Here is a 19,187-nt window from a genome sequence, read left to right as displayed (position 1 = left end):
TACTGGCATGGAAAACAATATGATGTGGAGAATATGAGAAAGATATTGTCTTTCAGTTATTATGAGCTGCCATGCCATCTAAGGACTTGCTTGTTATATTTAAGCGTGTTTCCTGAAGATTTTGAATTGACAAGGACCGCTTGATAAGAATGTGGATAGCTGAAGGTTTTTATCCAATGTGAAAAACAGGGGAAGAGTCCATTTGAAATAGGAGAGTTTTACTTCAATGAGCTCATAAACAGAAGTATGATCCAACCGATAAAAGATCAATATGGCATGCTAAATAGTTGCCGCATACATGATATGGTGCTCGATCTTATCCGTTCCTTGTCAAGTGAGGAAAACTTTGTTACTGTACTGAGTGATATGGATAGCACATCTCCGTCAAATACGATTCGGAGGTTGTCCCTTCAAAATGGCAAGAAAGTGACATAATAGCTCAAGCTACAAGAAACTTGTTGCAACGTGCAAGGTCAGTTGTTATATTCCCAGCAGCCGTTGCTCAAGTGCCGGCTGCTGGCAGCTGCCGATTTTTACGTGTTCTGGATTTGGAGCATTGCAACCTTTCACATACTGATAGCCTTAAGTACCTTGGAAATTTATACCAGTTGAGGTACTTAAGACTATATTCTACGCATATTTCTCAGCTCCCGGAAGAATAGGAAACCTGCAGTTTCTACAAACATTGGATGTGAGGAGCAATCCTATTTCCATCTTGCCTTCAGTGTTGTCGAGCTAAGAAATTTGAAGTGCCTAGACATTGACGAGACTACAAGAGTGCCAAATGGAATTGGAAACCTAACATGCCTTGAACAGCTATCACGGTTACGTATTGATGACTCCACCATAAACATTATAGAGGAGTTGGGCCAGCTAACTGAACTGAGGCAGCTGCGTATTGAATTGGACAAGTGGAACGACAAGCTGTTGGGGTGCCTACACAAGTTACAAAAGATCCAGGAATTACGTATAGCAGTCCATCGTGGGCCACACAACATCGGTGGATTGGATGCCTGGGTCGCTCCTCGACATCTCCGTTTGTTGAATGCAAAATACATCTGTTGGTTTTCTACACTGCCGGCTTGGGTGAATCCATCGTTTGTTCCGGTTCTCACCTGCCTACGGATTGCCGTGAGGGAGCTACATCAGGTGGATCTCGACATCCTCGGGAGGTTGCCAGCTCTCCACCGTCTATGGCTGAAGGTGGACAATAAGAACCTGGGAATCCTTCAGGGGTTAATTGTTAGTCCTGGTTCGTTTCCCGTGCCTTGAATTCTGTCACTTTTTTTAAATTTGCCAAGGCTTAGAGAGCTTTGGCTGAATTCGTTGTTTTATGCGCGGGAGGCAAGAGGAGTGGCAGCAGCGATGGTGTCTCGACTTGGGCCTGGGGACCTGCCATCGCTGCAGGACGTCAAGCTATGCTCCGATGTGGAAAGGCCTAGCAAGGAGGAGGCGGAGCAAGCCAAGGCTGCGCTGAAGCATGCAGCTAAAATGCATCCCAATCAATCCCCACCCTCATATACGTATAGATGTATATTGATTGTGAAGGTGCGCTAGCCCTGTCCTTATTCCTTGCGTTAGTTTTTTCCACACCCTGTGCCATTTTTCCCGCTTTGTTTTTATACAATCTTAATTGAAGATGAAGGTGAGTTAGCTCCCTGTTGTTATTCCTTGCTACTCCCCTTCTCTGTTTCTTCTAAACTTAATTGCGTTTATTTTTCCCGGTTTATTTTCCTCAGATTCGGATGATGGATCCTGGAATGACAGTGCTAAAGGTATACAATATATATATGCCAGCCTGACTCCTGATGTTCGATAAAACTCCCTTTTCCTCCTTCTAAAACTTTGTTTTGTATATTTATCTCTTACTAGACAGCAAAATTCTTTTTCTAAAATTATTGCGTTTGTTTTTTCGTGCCCTGTTGCCAGACGGGCTCTAGTTGTCCCCCCCTCCTAAGTCCTAAATTTCCCCTCTTCATCTTCTTTCTAATCTTACTTTTTTTTATTTCTGTCTCAGATTCAGATAATGAATAACGAACCGGATAAAAGATTTGAGTTAATGCAAATGATAAGTTGCTGGTGGAGCTCGGCCAAATTTGCAGAGATTAGATTGCTCACCCATGGACAGTACCAAACAATTCGAACCTGTATGTAGTGATGTTATCTACTCAGTTTCCCGTGGAAATGCCACGTCTGTGGGTTAGATTTGGTTGGTTAAGAACTATTACGATGTCTGGCTTCTGCACACTTGGAACCTGGAGGCCTTCCTAGACGGCTCAATTTTACTCCCTTTTTTGCAGTACAATATGCCGGCCCAAGGAGCCTGCAAACCCTGTATTGTAGGGTCTGTTGGTGTTGAGTGCAGCAGCTTGATCTCTTGAGGCTCTCAAAACCAAAATCTTTTTCTTATTTTCTGCATTGTATTTGTCCCTGCCGCTCGTTTCTATTATTCTTCACGAGTGTTGCTTATGTGACGAAAAAGGTGAAGTAGTTATTTGCGTGAGACTTCAGAGCGTCGGTGCCGGAATGCATGGTTTTTTGAGGGGTCAGAATGCATGGTCGATCGCTCTGTTTCTTTCTAATACAGGGCAACTGATGTAGCATTTCATTGCAACTAAGACGCCTGCTCTGTTTTGGTGCGCGACGAGAATATGACATCACTAGATAGCAGTGATTCCCCATGCTCTGTTTTGGTGTGCTCTGTTCTAAAGGATTACTCTAGTCTGCAGAACATGGTGCCGAAACATGCATGTCAGGTCAGCGGTCCCAGGTGTGCGGTCACCTTCTAGTTCTAGCAAAGATCGCACCCATTGCTTATTTCTGCATTGTGCTCTGTTCATCTCATCTCATCTGTTATTATTGATGCATTGCATGGATAATTTGATGACCCCCTATGCTCTGTTCTTTGCATATCTCTGCTCCGACCAACCGGCTGCCGGCAAACACTCGTCAGGAGCGAACTGCCTGTATTATCATCCTGCTGATTACTTCTCTCTCACTTACATGTGGGTCCCACCTATCATCACCCACCTCTCCTTCCCTGCTCTTCTTCTTCCTGTATTATCATCCTTGCTGATTAGCTTCTTCTCTCTCCTCAGATGTGGGGTCCCACCTGTCATCATCCACCTCTACTCCCTGCTCTTCGTCTTCCGGTTCCCTCCACCGCCGGCTGGCGAAGTCAAGGGAATGTATATGATGCGGAGAACACATGCATCAAGCCAATTAATAGCTTGGAGGAGCCAAGATTGATCAGCAAATATAATTCAGCCAAGATTGCAATCTGTGCTGTGTTATTCGATCGATCGCAAAATTAAAGATGCATGACCAGTTGCCACGATCGAGCATATTTAATTTAATTGTGCTATATATTATTAGTTAATCGATCGCAACAGAGATGACCACCAGTTGCCCACCTGGCGGCACGGACATGTGCTCGTCGAGCTCCACCATCACGTACCCCTCGGACACCACCAGCTCGACCATCCTCCACGTCAGGCAGCCAGCGGCGCGCCGGAGCCGGCCCGTGCCGCCGACCATCGCGGCCTCCGCCTTGTCGTCGTAGACCTCGACGCGGCCGGCCACGGAGAAGGTGCTGCCGCTGTACGGCCCCGCAGTGAGCGCGACGTGACGGCGATGGCGAGCACCTCCTCGTGCTGGGAGACCAGCATGTAGGTGCCCTGCGCCCCGGCCGACGGCCCGCGCGCCGGCGTCGGGCTCCTCCGTCACCACAATCGTCGATCGCCGCCGTGTCGCCGAAGTAGGCGCCCCGCTTGACGTCGTGCGGCGGCCCGACCCCGTGGATGAGGTGGATGGCCGTCGTCCCCGGCCCGCGCATCACGTCGTGCATGTACAGCCGCAGGTGCACCGGCTGCGGGCGGCCGGACTCGGGCGGCGAGCAGGAAAGCCACGGCGGTGGCGAGCAGGAAAGCCGCGCCGGCGACGGCGATGAGCTGCTTTGCGGAGGAGCTGGGGGCCATTGTGAGAGCTTGGGACTCAGCAAGCTGTCTCGATCGTCCGTCTTGCTTATAGCCGGCCGGAGCGATCGAGGAGACATAAAGTAAGACAACGTGCATCACGTGTTGTCAGAATGTACATACTCTGACTGTTTCTTATTAACTAGTTTAGATGCACATGCGACAGCCACGTAAATTAAAAAAACTAATTAGATTTTAAATTAAAATATATTTATTTAAATAATTAAAGTAATATTGAAAATAAATTTCAAAATATGTATCATGATAAATATTATCGATACATATTCAATGCAACAGGTATAATTAAGAATAAAACTGTGGACGACCAAAATTGGCATTAGACAATACAGACTGATCTAACAGGTGCGCCCTAGCGGTCTGACTGGTCAGACGCTGTAGTCGGTCCACCAGCAGCCGACCAGTCTGACCGGTAGGGTCTGCCGGTCTGACCGGTCCAAGTGGAATTCGAGTACAACTAGGAATTTTAATAGATTTAAATCTTCTAATATTATTTCTTACGGGATAAATCCACCCCACCCATAAATATAAAGGGTCACGGCCGATTAGGGTATCCAATCGATCAAATACAAAAACTTTTATCTTTTTTACTTTCTTTTTGCCCTAGCTTTTTCCCATCTACTATCTGCTTGCTGCTCCTCCTTTGTCTCTACGTCGCTTGAGGGCGTTCTAGATGGACTGCCGACCTTAGAACAACCCTGCGTATGCCTGCCCCGACGGGTCCTTCCCAGGCGACGTTCGTTGGTTTCACTGCCGGCCTGCCCGGCGACAACCGGTCTGACCGGTATACTCGACCGGTCTGACCGGTCTGAGCATCGGTGCTGTGTTGTGCCGTCGCTCGCTGCGCGTTCTAACGCTTTGGTGTGTTGGCCCTAATTCTGCGCCAACATACTTTTTGGCGACTCCACTGGAGAAAAGAAAAAATAAATCGGTTGCCATGACCGGTATTCCTAAACCTGGTGAAGTTGATGCTGCCAATATTCGGAGACCAAATGTTCAACAACTTCTGGCCGAGCATCAGAAGATTCTTGATGACATCCAGAAGAAGATCAGAGAAGAGAAGGAGAAGGAGATCCGGATGCTAGAAGAAGAAGCCATGAACCAGTACATCTCGCACTTCTCCATCGACCGACAAGGAAAGGTCACGACGGATGCCGCCTTCGATGCTTCACAATTTGAGGTAAAATTCGATGAGAACGAACAGCATGTCCTTAATTCTGAGTAGCTAATGCTATAGATAATGATGTTTCTTCTCATATGAATAATAAGTTGAAAATTTATTGGTCAAAATATGCATGATATGTTTGATGATCGCTTTAGCCGAATTGAAATAAATCTTGGTATGAAGTTTGTCGGTAACAATGCATGTACATCTAATACCGATAAGACAATGCATGGTTCGGCAATTCCAACTAATAATGTTATTGTGACTAATTCGGCTAATCAGCGAAACTGAATTAATTATAATGCATCACCTAATGCCAATGTGCCATATGGGACACAAGTTCGTTGCGACATTCTACACCGCCGAACTTTGCTCAACCTAATAATACAACCGATCACTAATCGGGTTAACGCCGATGATGTTGGATCAGGTAGTATTAAAGAGGAGGTGATTAAGATATTTCGGCAAATTTTTGGCATAGAGCCTAAGCAAAATGCCGATCTTGTCAAAGACCATACTCTGAGAATTACGATTATGTTGCATATCCTCAAGGGTTTAAAATTCCTGAATTTGTTAAATTCACTGGTGATGATAGTAGAACTACATTGGAGCATATTGATCTATTTATTATACAATGTGGTGAAGTTAGCACTAATGATATTTACAAATTAAGGTTATTTTCTTTATCTCTATCGGGTGCTGCATTTACTTGGTTTATTTCATTGCCACACAATTCAGTTTTCACTTTTGCTGATTTAGAGCAAAAATTTCATGATTATTTCTTTAGTGGTGAAACTGAATTGAAATTGTCACATCTTACATTAGTTAAGCAAAAGATACATGAAGGTGTTTCTGAGTATATTAGAAGATACTAGAAACCGATGCTATAGTTTGACAATTTCTGATAGAGATTTAGCTGATCTAGCTTTTGCTGGTTTATTTGATTTTCATAAAACAAAGCTAGAGGGACAAAAATTTCTAGATGTTAGTCAAGTCTTATAAAAAGCTCTGTCTAATGAAAGCCGAGCTAAAGAGGCTAGAGATTCACAAAAGTCCAATGAAAAGCCTAATCGTCCTGTTTATGTGCTTGGGTGTGATTCCAATTGTTCGGATGATGAAGACCTAAGCAAATTGTTTCGTCACCAGCTTGAAGAAGAAGCAAGATATGGGCGATAAATTGTTATCGCCCTTAGCATAAAATATAGCCGATGCATTCATCGCCCTTAGATAATTTTGTTCCAGAAGAGTGTTCTTTAACACGTAAGTTTTGCCAAAGAACAGGAGGGCATATGTTGACGACCAAAATTGGCATTAGACAATACAAACCGGTCTGACCGGTGCACCCTAGCGGCCTGACCGGTCAGATGCTGTAGTCGGTCCGACAGCAGCCGACCGGTCTGACCGATAGGGTCGACCGGTCTGACCGGTCCAAGTGAAATCCGTTTACAACTAGATATTTTAATAGATTTAGATCTTGTAATAAGATTTCTTGCGGGATAAATTCACCCCACCCTATAAATATGAAGGGTCACGGCTGATTAGGGTATTCAATCGATCAAATATAAAAACTTTTATTTTTTTACTTTCTTTTTGCCCTAGCTTTTTCCCATCTACTATCTGCTGTTTCTCCTTCGTCTCTACGTCGATTGAGGGCGTTCTAGGTGGCCTGCCGACCCTAGAACAACCCTGCGTGCGCCTGCCCCGACGGGTCTTTCCCGGGCGACATTCGTTGGTTTCGCCGCCGGCCTGCCCGGTGGAAACCGGTCTGACCAGTATACCCGACTGGTCTGAGAATCGGTGCTGTGTTGTGCCGTCACTCGCTGCGCGTTCTAGTGCTTTGGTGTGTTGGTCCTAATTCTGCACCAACAAAAACTATATGCATTCTTTCTCCTAGCCAAATTGAGCTGAACACTTGTCTCGGGTACGGCGACGAACCGGTCGTCATCTCCGGTGAATTTCAATTTGCAATGAAATGGAGTCATTTGATAGATGGTGGCTTCAGATTGATACCTTACGGCAGCATGCGTTCGCGAGATGTTGCTGTAGAACAGTGAGCTATAGATGCTGCCGCCGCCGCCGCCCCTGATGGCGCCGCAGACGGCCGGGGGCCATTGTGAGGATGAGCTAGCTAGCTTGGGACTGAGAGCGATCGATCTGTTGGAGTGCTGGTAGCTGGACTGTCTCGATCGTCCGTCTTGCTTACAGCCGGCCGGAGCGAGGTGACATAAAGTAAGGTACCGTGCATCATGTGTTGTCGCAATATATATACTCTGTTTGTTTTTATTAATATATGAATGAATGTCATATATCTACACATATATACTGTATGTACTCCCTCTGTTTTCAAATATACGACCTTTAGAACAAGAAATTTTTATTTCTTGTTCTAGACATATATTAAAATAACACTTTCGTTCTAAATTATAAGACATTCCAAAAATCTTAAAGAGTCAAAACAATCTCAAGTTTAACCAAGATTATAGAGAGAATTATAAAAATTTATGATATCAAATTGTTGTACTATGAAAATATAATTAATAAAAAAATCTAATAGTACTTAGTTTATATAATAAATATCATTATTTTCCTATATAAATTTGGTCAAACATAAATTTTTTTTACTCTACAAGATTATTGGAATGCCTTATAATTTGGAACGGAGGGAGTAGTATGTTTGAGTGTCATATATTTACACTCTCGCTTTAGAAGAAAATGACATATAGTATTAAAAAACGGAGATGGTACGAGTTTGGGTGCTTTGATGTAGAGGCAGGCTCGAATATGATTTCATTTCTGAAAAAAATGAGTTTGGCTGCTGCCTATACAGGTATACATGATCTTACATTTTGCTATACTTTCATATAAATTGCTTGTGCGGTACACTTGTACTCCCTCCTTTCACTTTTATAAGGCGCACATGTATATCAAGATTTCAATATTCAAACTTTGCAATCTTTGACCAATAATTTAACTATTAATTTTTACTTTTACAATATAAATTTTATATGATTGGATTGATATATTTTACTAATATAAGTTTATAACAATAAGTGATATAATATATGATAAATAAATAGTCAATATATTATTTGAAAGATCGTGCCATATTATACTGTAAGTTATAAAAGTGGAAAGAGAAAGTATAAAGTGGAAGGAGGAGTACTTGCCTTTGCTGCAACTTGCATAGAGACAAATATTTTGGTTCACCACGATCGGCCCCATTGCATTAATTATCAGCTACAACAGGCAAGTTACGTGAGATGTCAGTGCAGCAGGGTACTACATTTTGGGTACGGATATGCTCATGGGGATAATCAGATAAAGATGCTGGTCCTTGGTCGTACGTGCAGTAGCTGCTAATTATTGTCATTACTCGTGATTAGAGAGTGAAATTTAGAAAAAACTTTTGCACAGTTATTGTGCTTCCTTCTGCCATTAGTCTATTGCCTACCCTTAGGAGCTTCCGAGTTCTACGTGTACTGGATTTACAAGGTTGTGATCTTTCAAAAGGTTACAGGCTCAAGTATGTTGAGAAGTTATTTCACTTGAGGTACCTGGGATTAGGTGACACACGCATTGCTCAGCTCCCTGAAGAAACAGGGAACATACGATTTCTACAAACACTGGACCTGATGGGCACCTGCATCTGTAGCTTGCCATCAACCGTTGTTCAGCTCAGACATTTGATGTGTCTCTACATCGAGTCATATACAAGATTGCCAAATGGTATTGGGAGCCAAACAAGCCTGGTACGCTGCTTCGTGAGGGAGGCGAGAGTAATCCCCAGCAGCGATGGTGGCTTTGTCATGGGCCTGGGGAACCTGCCATCGCTCCAGGATGTCTGGGTTTACTTGAAATGTGAAGGCGCTAGCAATGAGGAAGTGAAGGATTTGAAGGTTGCGTTGAGGAACTCGGTTGAAATCAATCCTAATCATCCAAAACTCCACATATACTGATGAATCGAACTTGACATGCGGATGAATATGAAGGTGCGTGATCCCCGGTCATTTTTTTCCCTACTTTCATCTTTCACGTTCCATTTGACCTCAATTTCTTCTACTTTTCCTCAGTTGATGGACTGAAAATGAAAGACAAGAGAAACTGCTGAAAATGGATAGGGCCCCAGAGGAAAATATTTGTAAGCATGCATATCCCCAAGCCTCCCGGCGACGGGCCTCTGCTTCGCTCCGTCGGAAGTCGACCTTTTCCTTTTGTGCAATGAATTTGGATCACAATATAACAAAACTGATATGTTTTCTTTTTTGGGTACAAACTGACCTGTAAAGCAAGAATCCTGGACATAAGGATGATTATACCTGCATAATTTAGAATAAAAAAATCTACTTGATTGAACAAGTACATTAGACCAAGAACCAGATGCAAGAAATTCCAGCTTTTCTGATTGTATATCAAGAAAAGGTTGTATTTGTAATTTTAGATTGTAATACTTGAGAAATAATTAATATAGCTTACAGTACTACTTTAACTTCTTTTTCTTCAAGTGGTACTTTTCTTTTTACCAAAATTGTGCCTTGAACGGAAATTTGCTCCTACCCCTAAAAAACCATGAATGAGTGGAGCCGTAGAACGGATTTGTGAAGTCTCTTGGGCCTGTCAGATTTAGTATTTTGACTAATGCTAATAAAATCGTTTAGGGACTGTTCTCTAAATTTTATTTCAAATGATAAATTTTATAACAGTATTAGGAGCAGTATAGGCTACATCCTTACAGCAAGAATTCATGATTTATTTTTAAGGAAAAGTCTGGCATATTGAAACTATTGCAAAGGTTAATTTTCAAGCTTCAACTATAAAACCGGGTAACAAAAGCATCCAACTATCGAAACCAGACAAATTTGACCCTATGATGGTTTTGTATTTTTTAAAAAATAAAAAATATAACTAGATTTAAAAGTAAAAACTAATTTATTTCAAATCAGAAAAATATGAAAGTTGTACCAAAATTATTATAAAAATGTAATTATCTATTATTGCTCTATTTGAGTCTTAGTTATTTAAAAAATAATAGGTATAGTTGCAAGGAACCAAATATTATGAACATAGAAAAATAGATCTTAAATAACTGACAAGTATTGTTCCAATAGATAGGTTACATTTTAAGAAAACGTTTGATACCTATTTCGTAATTTTTTTATTCAAAATGAATTAATTATGATTTTTGGTTTAAATCTGACTCTTTTAATTATCACAAAATATTAAAGCACTTTCAGAACCATCTAAGGGGCTAAATTTACTCAATTCAATAGTTGGTTGAGAATCATACTTTTATGATTTGAGGGTGTAAAGTGGATTTTTCCCTATTTTTAACATGTTAACTTTTGTTAGAAAAAAACTAATGCTTCAAAATATAAATGTCGTTGCATCATGGATCATGGTTTTACAGGGGTTTGGAAGTTTAGTTGATAGATGATTATTCTAGAATATTTTTTAAAACGTTTGCAGATTTTAAAAAAATCCACGACTAGCTCCTCCCGGATATGTTTTGGCCGCACCTTTCTTTGTCGTCAGTTCCAAACACAGTTCGAAGCCTTCAAGTGCTCCAGTCTTGGTCCTGTTCCAAGTCAACGGCGGCAGCCAGCGAGCTCCGGCTTCGATTCAAGCGAGCAGCGGGCGGCCGCTCCGCCGAAGAGCAGCTGCGCGATACGCACCGGCGGCGGCTGGTAAACTCCTAGTTCGATCTCCCTCCCGTTCTTTTTGCCAATCAAGTTCGAGTTCGTAATAAAGCCATGATTTTTTTTTTCTTTTGGTAGAGACAGCAGCACCACTCAACTCCACACGCCATTGCTCGCCCTCTCGCAGCGACGGATTCATGGAGGTCGCGATGGGGTTGCTGTCGAGGCTCATCCACAAGGTTGGGGATCTGCTCGTCGGCGAGTACAAGCTGCAGAGCGGGGTGAAGGGGGAGATCATGTTCCTCCAACCTGAGCTCGAGAGCATGCAGGGGGCGCTCAAGGAGATTGCCACTGCTCCTCCGGACCAGCTCTGCGAGCAGGACAAGATCTGGGCCAGCCAGGTGCGGGAGCTCTGCTACGACATCGAGGACAGCATCGACATGTTCATGGTACACTGCACGGGTGGTGCGCCGTTAGGGCCGGTTGGTATGAGGGGGTTCGTCCATAGGAGCCTGAATTTGCTGACGAGGCTCCGGATCCGCCGTCAGGTTGCTACCGACATCAGAGACATCAAGAGGCGTGTCATAGAGGCCGGCGAGCGGCGCGAGAGGTACAGGATCGATGTGGCTAGGCCTGCTGCTGTCGATCCTCGTTTGTTGGCTCATTACAGCAAGGCAACAGAGCTTGTGGGGATTGATGAGGCTAGAGATGAGGTGATTAGCATTCTGATGGAAGGGGATGATCAGGTGTCCAACCAGCATGGCAAGATAGTTTCCATTGTTGGATTTGGGGGGCTGGGGAAGACGACTCTTGCTAATGCAGTATATGAAAAGCTCAAGGAAAAATTTGATTGCTGGGCTTTTGTTTCGGTGTCTCAAACTCCTGACATGAGAAAAATTTTCAGGGGTTTGCTCTATGAACTTGGGAAGAACGTCAATGATGAAACATTGGATGAGAGGCAGCTCATCGATCAAGTCAGAAAATTTCTTCAGATGAAAAGGTACTAAGGAATCACACAACACCTATATTACACGGACTTGCAAATATTCTGAGTGGACCTATTTTGTTCACGGACATGCCAATCCAGCTGCTCCCTAGCTATTTTAGTTTAATCATTAAATCATCAGTAGTGATCCATGGTAGTTAGCTTAATATGCATCTAGCTGGTACATGAACAATATCAGAACCTTTTTCCATCCTAAAATCACTAGTTTTTTTTTCTAATAACCTGTGATATGTTTAGGTATTTCATTGTTGTTGATGACATATGGGATATCTCAGTTTGGAAAATGATTAGATGTGCTTTGCCTGATAATGATGTTGGATACACAATTGTTACAACTACCCGTATTTCTGATGTTGCTGAACAAGCCGGTGGTGCTTACAAGTTGAAACCCCTTTCTTCGAACAACTCTCGGAAACTGTTTTTTAGAAGAATATTTGGTAATGAAAACAAAGACAACAATGATGAAATTGAAAAATGTCCAGATGACGAACTGGCCGAAGTGTCTGAAAGAATATTAAAGAAATGTGTTGGTGTGCCCCTAGCAATTATTACAATGGCTAGTTTGCTAGCTTGCAAAGCAAGAAATAAACTTGAGTGGTACGAGGTGTACAACTCTATTGGTACTGGTATGAAAAATAATATGGACGTGCAGAACATGAGAAAGATTTTGTCTTTTAGCTATTATGAGCTGCCGTGCCATCTAAGGACTTGCTTGTTATATTTTAGCATGTTTCCTGAAGATTTTGAAATTGACAAGGACCGTTTGATAAGAATGTGGATAGCTGAAGGTTTTATCCAATATGAAAAACAGGGAAAGAGTCTATTTGAACTAGGAGAGTTTTACTTCAACGAGCTCATAAATAGAAGTATGATCCAACCAATACATAACTCAGTAACTGGCATGCTACATAGTTGCCGCATACATGATATGGTCCTTGATCTTATCTGTTCCTTGTCAAGTGAAGAAAACTTTATTACTGTACTAAATTATATGGATAGCACATCTCCATCAAATACAATTCGGAGGTTGTCCCTTCAATTTGGCAAGAAAAGTCACATGATGGTTCAAGTTACTAGAAACTTGTTGCAACATGCAAGGTCAGTTGTTATCTTTCCATTTGCCGTTGGTCAAGTGCCGGCTGCTGGCAGCTGCCGAGTTTTACGTGTACTAGATTTAGAGCATTGCAATCTTTCACAGAATAAAAGCCTCAAGGACCTTGGGAAGTTATATCACTTGAGGTACTTGGGACTACGTGGGACAAGTGTTTCTCACCTCCCAGAAGAAATAGGAAACCTGCAATTTCTACAGACATTGGACGTAAGGTCAAATACTATTTCCAGCTTGCCTTGGAGTGTTGTCCAGCTAAGAAATTTGATTTGCCTAGACATTGACGTATCTACAAGAGTGCCAAATGGAATCGGAAACCTAAGATGCCTTGAGCAGCTGTCACGGTTATGCATTGATGAATCCACCATAAACATTATAGAGGAGTTGGGCCATCTAACTGAACTGAGGCGGCTGTGGATTAAATTGGAGAAGTGGAACGAAAAGCTGTTGGAGTGCCTACACAAGCTACAAAAGATTCAGGAACTACATATTGTAGTCCCTCCTGGTCAACGCAGCATCGGTGGATTGGATGCCTGGGTCGCTCCTCGACACCTCCGTTTGTTGGGTACAGAAGACAGCTATTGGTTTTCTACACTTCCAGCGTGGGTGAATCCATTGCTCGTTCCGGATCTCACCTGCCTATACATCACCGTGAGGGAGCTACAACAGGTCGATCTCGAAATCCTTGGGAGGTTGCCAGCTCTCTGCTTTTTACATCTGATGGTGAGCAATAAGAACCTGGGAATCCTTCAGGGATTCGTTGTTCGTGCTGGTTCGTTTCCATACCTTGTATCCTGTAGCTTCGAGCAATTTGTATGGCCAATGGTATTTCAACAAGGAGCCATGCCAAGACTCAGAGAGCTTTACCTCTGGCCGTTGTTTTATGCGCGGGAGGGAAGAGGAATTGCCAGCAGCAATGATGGTCTCGACTTGAGCCTCGGAAACCTGCCATCGTTGCAGAGGGTCTTTGCTGAGCTCCGATATGAAGGCGCTAGCAAGGAGGAGGCCGAGCAAGCCAAGGCTACGCTGACGCGTGCAGCTGAAATGCATCCCAATCATCCCAGACATGATATATGTATATTTAAATATAAAGGTCCTGGCTGAGCTACGATGTGAAGGCGCCAACGAGGAGGCGGAGCAAACCAAGGCTGCGCTGGCGCATGCAGCTGAAACGCATCCTAATCATCCCCACCATGATATATATATATATAGACTATGAAGGTGTTGTAGCTTCTGTAGTTACTCCTTGCTTCTCTCATTTCCCATTTCTTCTAAACTTAATTGCGCTGTGGCAGGCTGGCTCCGTTGTTCTCCTAACCCATTTTCCCCGGTCCATTTTCTTCTAATCGGATCTTAACTTTGTTTCTATTTCTATCTCAGATTAAGATGATGAATGATGAACCGGAGAAAAGATTTGAGTTGACGCCAATGATTAGTTGCTCGCAGATGACAAGTTCCTCTGCTTCGCCAGATCTTCAGATTAAACTGCTCGCCCATGAATAGTACGGATCAACTTGAACCGTGTGAGTGAATGAATCCTGGAAATTGCTGTCATACAGTAGCAATGTTATTTGCTTAGATTTGGTTGTTAAGCACTATTTGATGTCTTCCTTGTGCACGCATATGCCGTGTCTAAATTTTACTTCCTTTTTTGCAGTACTATAATGTTGCTAACATTAATAATGCGGTGCATGGGAAAGGCCGCGTGATGTGCCGGTCTCAGGAACCTGCAACGGGCGGCCATGGAGGTCTGGAATGAATAAAACGCAAGGTTTTTTCCGGTGACAGAGTCGGGCCTAGATTTCACGCAAGGGTATATTCTATTGTAGAGTGTGGTCCAGTTGAGTGCAGTGATCTACTTCTATGTGGCTCTCGAAAGCAAAATCGTTTGCATAGATTTTATTATACTAGCCTATTAGCTCCCGCACGGGCTAATTAAAATTAATATAAAAATAAGGTTTATAGCTAGTAATTATAATTATCTATGTCGTGCTCTCTTTTATGTATTAAATATTCTAACACACATTCTAAAATATATATTTATTATTATCAAGTTGCAATATATTTCATGCATCTCACCTCCATGTGTATTTGGTATATATGTTTAATTGAACCATTTGTTTATGAGTTGGTATTCTTATCTCCTGCATCCTACATGAATGCATGGTGACACATGACATGGGTAATATTTTATATAAACATTAATATAAATAATATATTAATAATGAAAGAAAAATTAATTTATAATTTTATATTGGTGCACTTTAATATTTTGTTATAATTATATAATTTTGATTCAGATTTAGGGGTTACTTTCAAGTTTAATTTTGACATAATTAGATAATTTATATGCAAATTTAAGAGGTTATTTGCATTATTTTTATAATGACGTAGGTGGGTAATTTATATGAAGATTAGGAGGTTACTTTAGATTTTTTTATAATGGCAGAGATGGATAATTTAGACACATATTTAGGGGGTTACTTTAGTCTATTTTCATAACGGCAGTGTTGTGTAATTTATTAGAAAAGATAACAGATCCAATGACTATTATGATAAGAGTTGTTGGATGGATGACTTGATGTTTATGATTTTTGTGAAAATTTCTAGAATTTCTCTATCTTTTTAGAGTGTCCACTTAGGTTCCTAGGCGGTTTGTATTTATCTTCAAGAGTCTACTCCTTCCGTTCCGGAAAGTGAAGAGGGAGAGAGATGTAGGGTGGGGCCTACATGGCAGAAATGCCATGTCATGGTCAATGTAGTCAAAACCATCGCCACGTCAGCGCTAAGCCACCTAAAACGAGTATAGGTGCCAAAGTTGCATGATATTAGAACTTATAGTGTCCATTGTACCCGGTTTTGTAGTTGGGGGTCAAAGTTAGACAAACCCAATAGTTGAGGTGCCAAAAATGAACTTTTTCCTTTATTAATAAAGCATACTTGGATAGCGTTGAAATCCATTTCAGTCAAATTTGAACGGCAAGGCCAACAAATCGGAGGTTTCTTTTGAACCTCCCACGTTCATTGAATTTTTTTAAATAATAAAATTTTGATAGGTAATCGCAAAAATAAATGTCGAATAAAAATAAATGTAAATATTGGTGTCTGTCGGCCCTTCAAAAGCCAACAGGAAACCTATGAGCTATCCAAAAGCCGATAGGTACTTATCGGCTATAGAAGGGCCAACTAGTGCTACCACATCAGTAGCAGCCGCGTGGCCTCACGCTAGCTAGACCTGTCGGCGTGATAGGGGACCTATAGGCCACGCAAGAGCTGACAGGTCTATCGGACCGATAAGGGCACCAATCGGCCGCTTAGTAGCCGATAGGGGTATCGGCTCATTTACCCTCCTTCTACTCGGCCCTCCATTCACCACGCCTCCTCTTTACTGCCGACTCCTACCACTACAACATAGATGACCTTCTGCGAAGAATTTCTCGTGACGATAGAGCTATTCATCATTGAATAGCTATTCGTCATTGAATACTTCTGTTTGTGATGTTTCCTAGGAGTCGATACACTTTAGTGACGAAACATCACTAAAGTTAGATGTCTGTAACTGCAATTTTCACAAAAGGAGGTTCTGCTTTTATATTCTCTTTCCTTGCAGGCAATAATCGATACGAGATGCAAGATCACAGGTACATATTTAACTATTGGAATTTACTTCCTTCTATTTTAATTCAATTGCTTCTTTTGTTTCAAAAGATTTAATTGTTTCTAAAAATTGTTTCAGATTCATTTGATTAATTCTGGCCACCTACAAGAGATGTAACTTTCTGTTTGTCTTGGAGCCTGTCAATTTTTTGCCTCTGTTGTTTAATTACAAGTCAAGTGCAAAGTATAGTGCTACTTGCATAATAGATTTTATTTACTAAAGGCAAGAGTATATACGCTGTTTTGGATCTAGTTGCCCGAAGTATCATATTGACAATAATTTGACTGTGCACAGTCCGCTCTATCAAAGTAACATTTTTTATAGAAAATTTTATGACTTAATAATATAAGTGAACTACATTGAATAATATCTAAATTAACCATTCCTTATACTTTTTGAAAGAAATCGTATATTTGAATGCTTGTGCTTACAAGTTTGTGCTTCATTTTTGTTTAGGATGATTATTCAAATAAATATAGATAGCGAAGTTTCTTCAATAAGAGTTTTCCTTCAAAATTTGAAAATCTAGGAATCTAGTGTTCATTCAGACAAGGACATTTCTATTTCAGCTTTAGAATAGAGATTTGGCTGATGCAGAGTGAACTTGAACAGAGAGTCGTCAGTTTGCCAGGTAACTATGATCACACTAGTTCTGGATGAGGACTTCGTGTAGTCCTTTAGTAGAAAGATGTCTTACAAAGATCAATTCCTACTATCTGAAAAAATGGTAGAAAGATGTCTTACAAATAACTTCAGAGATTAATTACTATCTACTTTCTATTTCTATGAACGCAATGAGCATGGTTTTAGAATGAACTGTTGGTTTTAATTTCAATAGAAATTTAGATAGTATTTTTTAACAAAAGAAAATGTTATTAAATACTGTAATATGTGCTTACTGGAGCATCATATATTTTCATGCAGGACAAATGTATTGACACTGCAGGTATTGAGATGATTCCAAGGATGAAGTATGGAAACACAAGAAAGTTTACCCATTTCAGATGTCATGTATATTTTACTTCTAGTCTGGAATATTGTATATATTGTATACCATCCCTCTCTGTATCATTTTCTTCCATGTACAGAACAACTTATTGAATGAAAATGTATGGTATATTTTATAATGAATCAAATCGTCATAATGGAGGTGCCACAACATATCCTAGTCATTGCCACATCACATGAGATAAAAAATTTATGACGTTTTCTATCCTATGTGGCACATTTATAGTCATCTAAGCACACAGTTTTGTGACGTTTCTTGGTATTGATTATGACAATGAGTGTCACAAATTAGTGACGATAGAATAATCGTCATAAGATTTACGATGAAAAAAATATGTTTTCGTCGCAGAAGACCTTTTATGACATGGTATAGGCGACGAATTGATTTTCGTCGCCTATATGAAAGACGACGAAAATACCACTTTCAGTGACATAAATGAAACGTCGCAGAAGCCCAAATGTGTTGTAGTGTACCGCCGGTCACCACCCCTGCACACGCCGCTGCCACCACCGCCCCTCCAAGCGCCGTTGCCCCCGCCGCCCCTCCACACGCCGCTGCCTGCCCCCGCATCTGCATTTTAAAGCGGGCTGGGTGCCGTGCCACTCCAGCCCGTGCCCCCCGAGCCGGCGGCCCTGACCACCTCTTGCCGGCAGCAGCGCGCGTAGGAAGCGCAGGTCGGTCCGCTCCCTCGTTCTCGGGAGCGCGGCCCCCGCAGTTGTCTCGATCCAGACACCGGTGAGTTTCTTTATTATGTCTTTTTCAATTGCAGTCAGGATACAATAATATATATTTGTGCTTTAGTCAGTTTAGGATTATTGTAATATTATATAATTATTTAGATGAATAGTTTAGTATTAGATTAGAAGAATAGATTTGTATTGCATATGATTTAGTTTGTTTAGTAGAATAGTTTAGTATGAGAATAGTATAATTCATTATTTCATGATGTTAGTTTTGATTGTGCAGGTCATTCGCTAAATCGTGAACATGCATGGATGAGTATTGAATATTTAATGTCGGTGCAAATTAAAGAAACATAGCAGCATAAGGATTTTAATTTAAGAACAGGATTGTAGCAGCAATGTTTTTAGTTTAAAGAAATAATAAGTAGCTGGATGTGGTGTCTAATGTCAGATCATGTGATGCATTAGCAAGGATGAGTTCGGAACTAGTAAATATCAGAGTTCATCATGGCAAAGGATTCATCAATTATTGTGAATCTGGGGTAGATTTATATCAGTTTCAGTAGGTAGATACAAGTGTGAGCAATCCGTAATAGATGCGACATGCGGATGTCTTAGGTTGGTTGCATAATTTTCTGCAAATGGACTCATTACACTGGAGGATGAAAGTTAGTGGTGTAGTTCCAAGAAAGCGTAAGCACGGTTGGCGGTGGGAACTATACGAGATGAGGAACTCGAAATGTTGGCGTGCATTTGTGGATATGGCTATGCACAAAATTAAATCCCCCTTGTTGTGCTTGTTCAGCAAGAAATGGCTAATGACAGTCAAGGGGGCAGTAGCATGAGCCATGTCAATCGTGCAACAGAGATAGTCGCTGAAACCGAGTGGCCCCATGAAAATGCTATTGCAGAGGAGCACGAGGCACAACCTGT

The 19,187-nt window shown here is 41.6% G+C and overlaps 1 protein-coding gene, 2 long non-coding RNA genes and 1 pseudogene across 5 annotated transcripts; 3 read left to right on the top strand and 1 right to left on the bottom strand.

Annotated features, from left to right (window-relative positions):
• The first annotated feature begins 1,737 nt into the window (after positions 1-1,737).
• On the top strand, positions 1,738-2,385 carry LOC120694250. The gene is made up of 2 exons (XR_005683394.1): positions 1,738-1,775; positions 2,018-2,385. It is a non-coding gene; the product is annotated as an uncharacterized LOC120694250 (long non-coding RNA).
• Positions 2,386-3,262: 877 nt separating this feature from the next.
• On the bottom strand, positions 3,263-4,054 carry LOC120694251 (annotated as a pseudogene).
• A 6,473-nt stretch (positions 4,055-10,527) lies between these two features.
• LOC120694253 (disease resistance protein PIK6-NP-like) lies at positions 10,528-14,975 on the top strand. 3 transcript variants are annotated; one of them, XM_039977417.1, is made up of 5 exons: positions 10,528-10,838; positions 10,929-11,790; positions 12,034-14,125; positions 14,285-14,427; positions 14,562-14,975. In XM_039977417.1, the coding sequence occupies exons 2-3, from the start codon at positions 10,988-10,990 to the stop codon at positions 14,006-14,008; spliced, it is 2,778 nt and encodes a 925-aa protein (XP_039833351.1). In that variant the 5' UTR covers positions 10,528-10,838; positions 10,929-10,987; the 3' UTR covers positions 14,009-14,125; positions 14,285-14,427; positions 14,562-14,975. The 3 variants fall into 3 exon arrangements, with proteins under 3 accessions (XP_039833351.1, XP_039833353.1, XP_039833352.1); XM_039977419.1 differs by lacking the exon at positions 12,034-14,125 and having other exon boundaries at positions 10,534-10,838; XM_039977418.1 differs by lacking the exons at positions 14,285-14,427; positions 14,562-14,975 and having other exon boundaries at positions 10,534-10,838; positions 13,106-13,241.
• A 400-nt stretch (positions 14,976-15,375) lies between these two features.
• LOC120694255 lies at positions 15,376-17,693 on the top strand. Its single transcript, XR_005683397.1, has 2 exons — positions 15,376-17,193; positions 17,487-17,693. It is a non-coding gene; the product is annotated as an uncharacterized LOC120694255 (long non-coding RNA).
• The last annotated feature ends 1,494 nt before the right edge of the window (positions 17,694-19,187 follow it).

This window comes from Panicum virgatum, unplaced genomic scaffold, assembly GCF_016808335.1.
Source record: "Panicum virgatum strain AP13 unplaced genomic scaffold, P.virgatum_v5 scaffold_4415, whole genome shotgun sequence".
Classification (NCBI taxonomy): domain Eukaryota; kingdom Viridiplantae; phylum Streptophyta; class Magnoliopsida; order Poales; family Poaceae; genus Panicum; species Panicum virgatum.
This window is presented reverse-complemented; position numbering and strand designations above follow the sequence as displayed.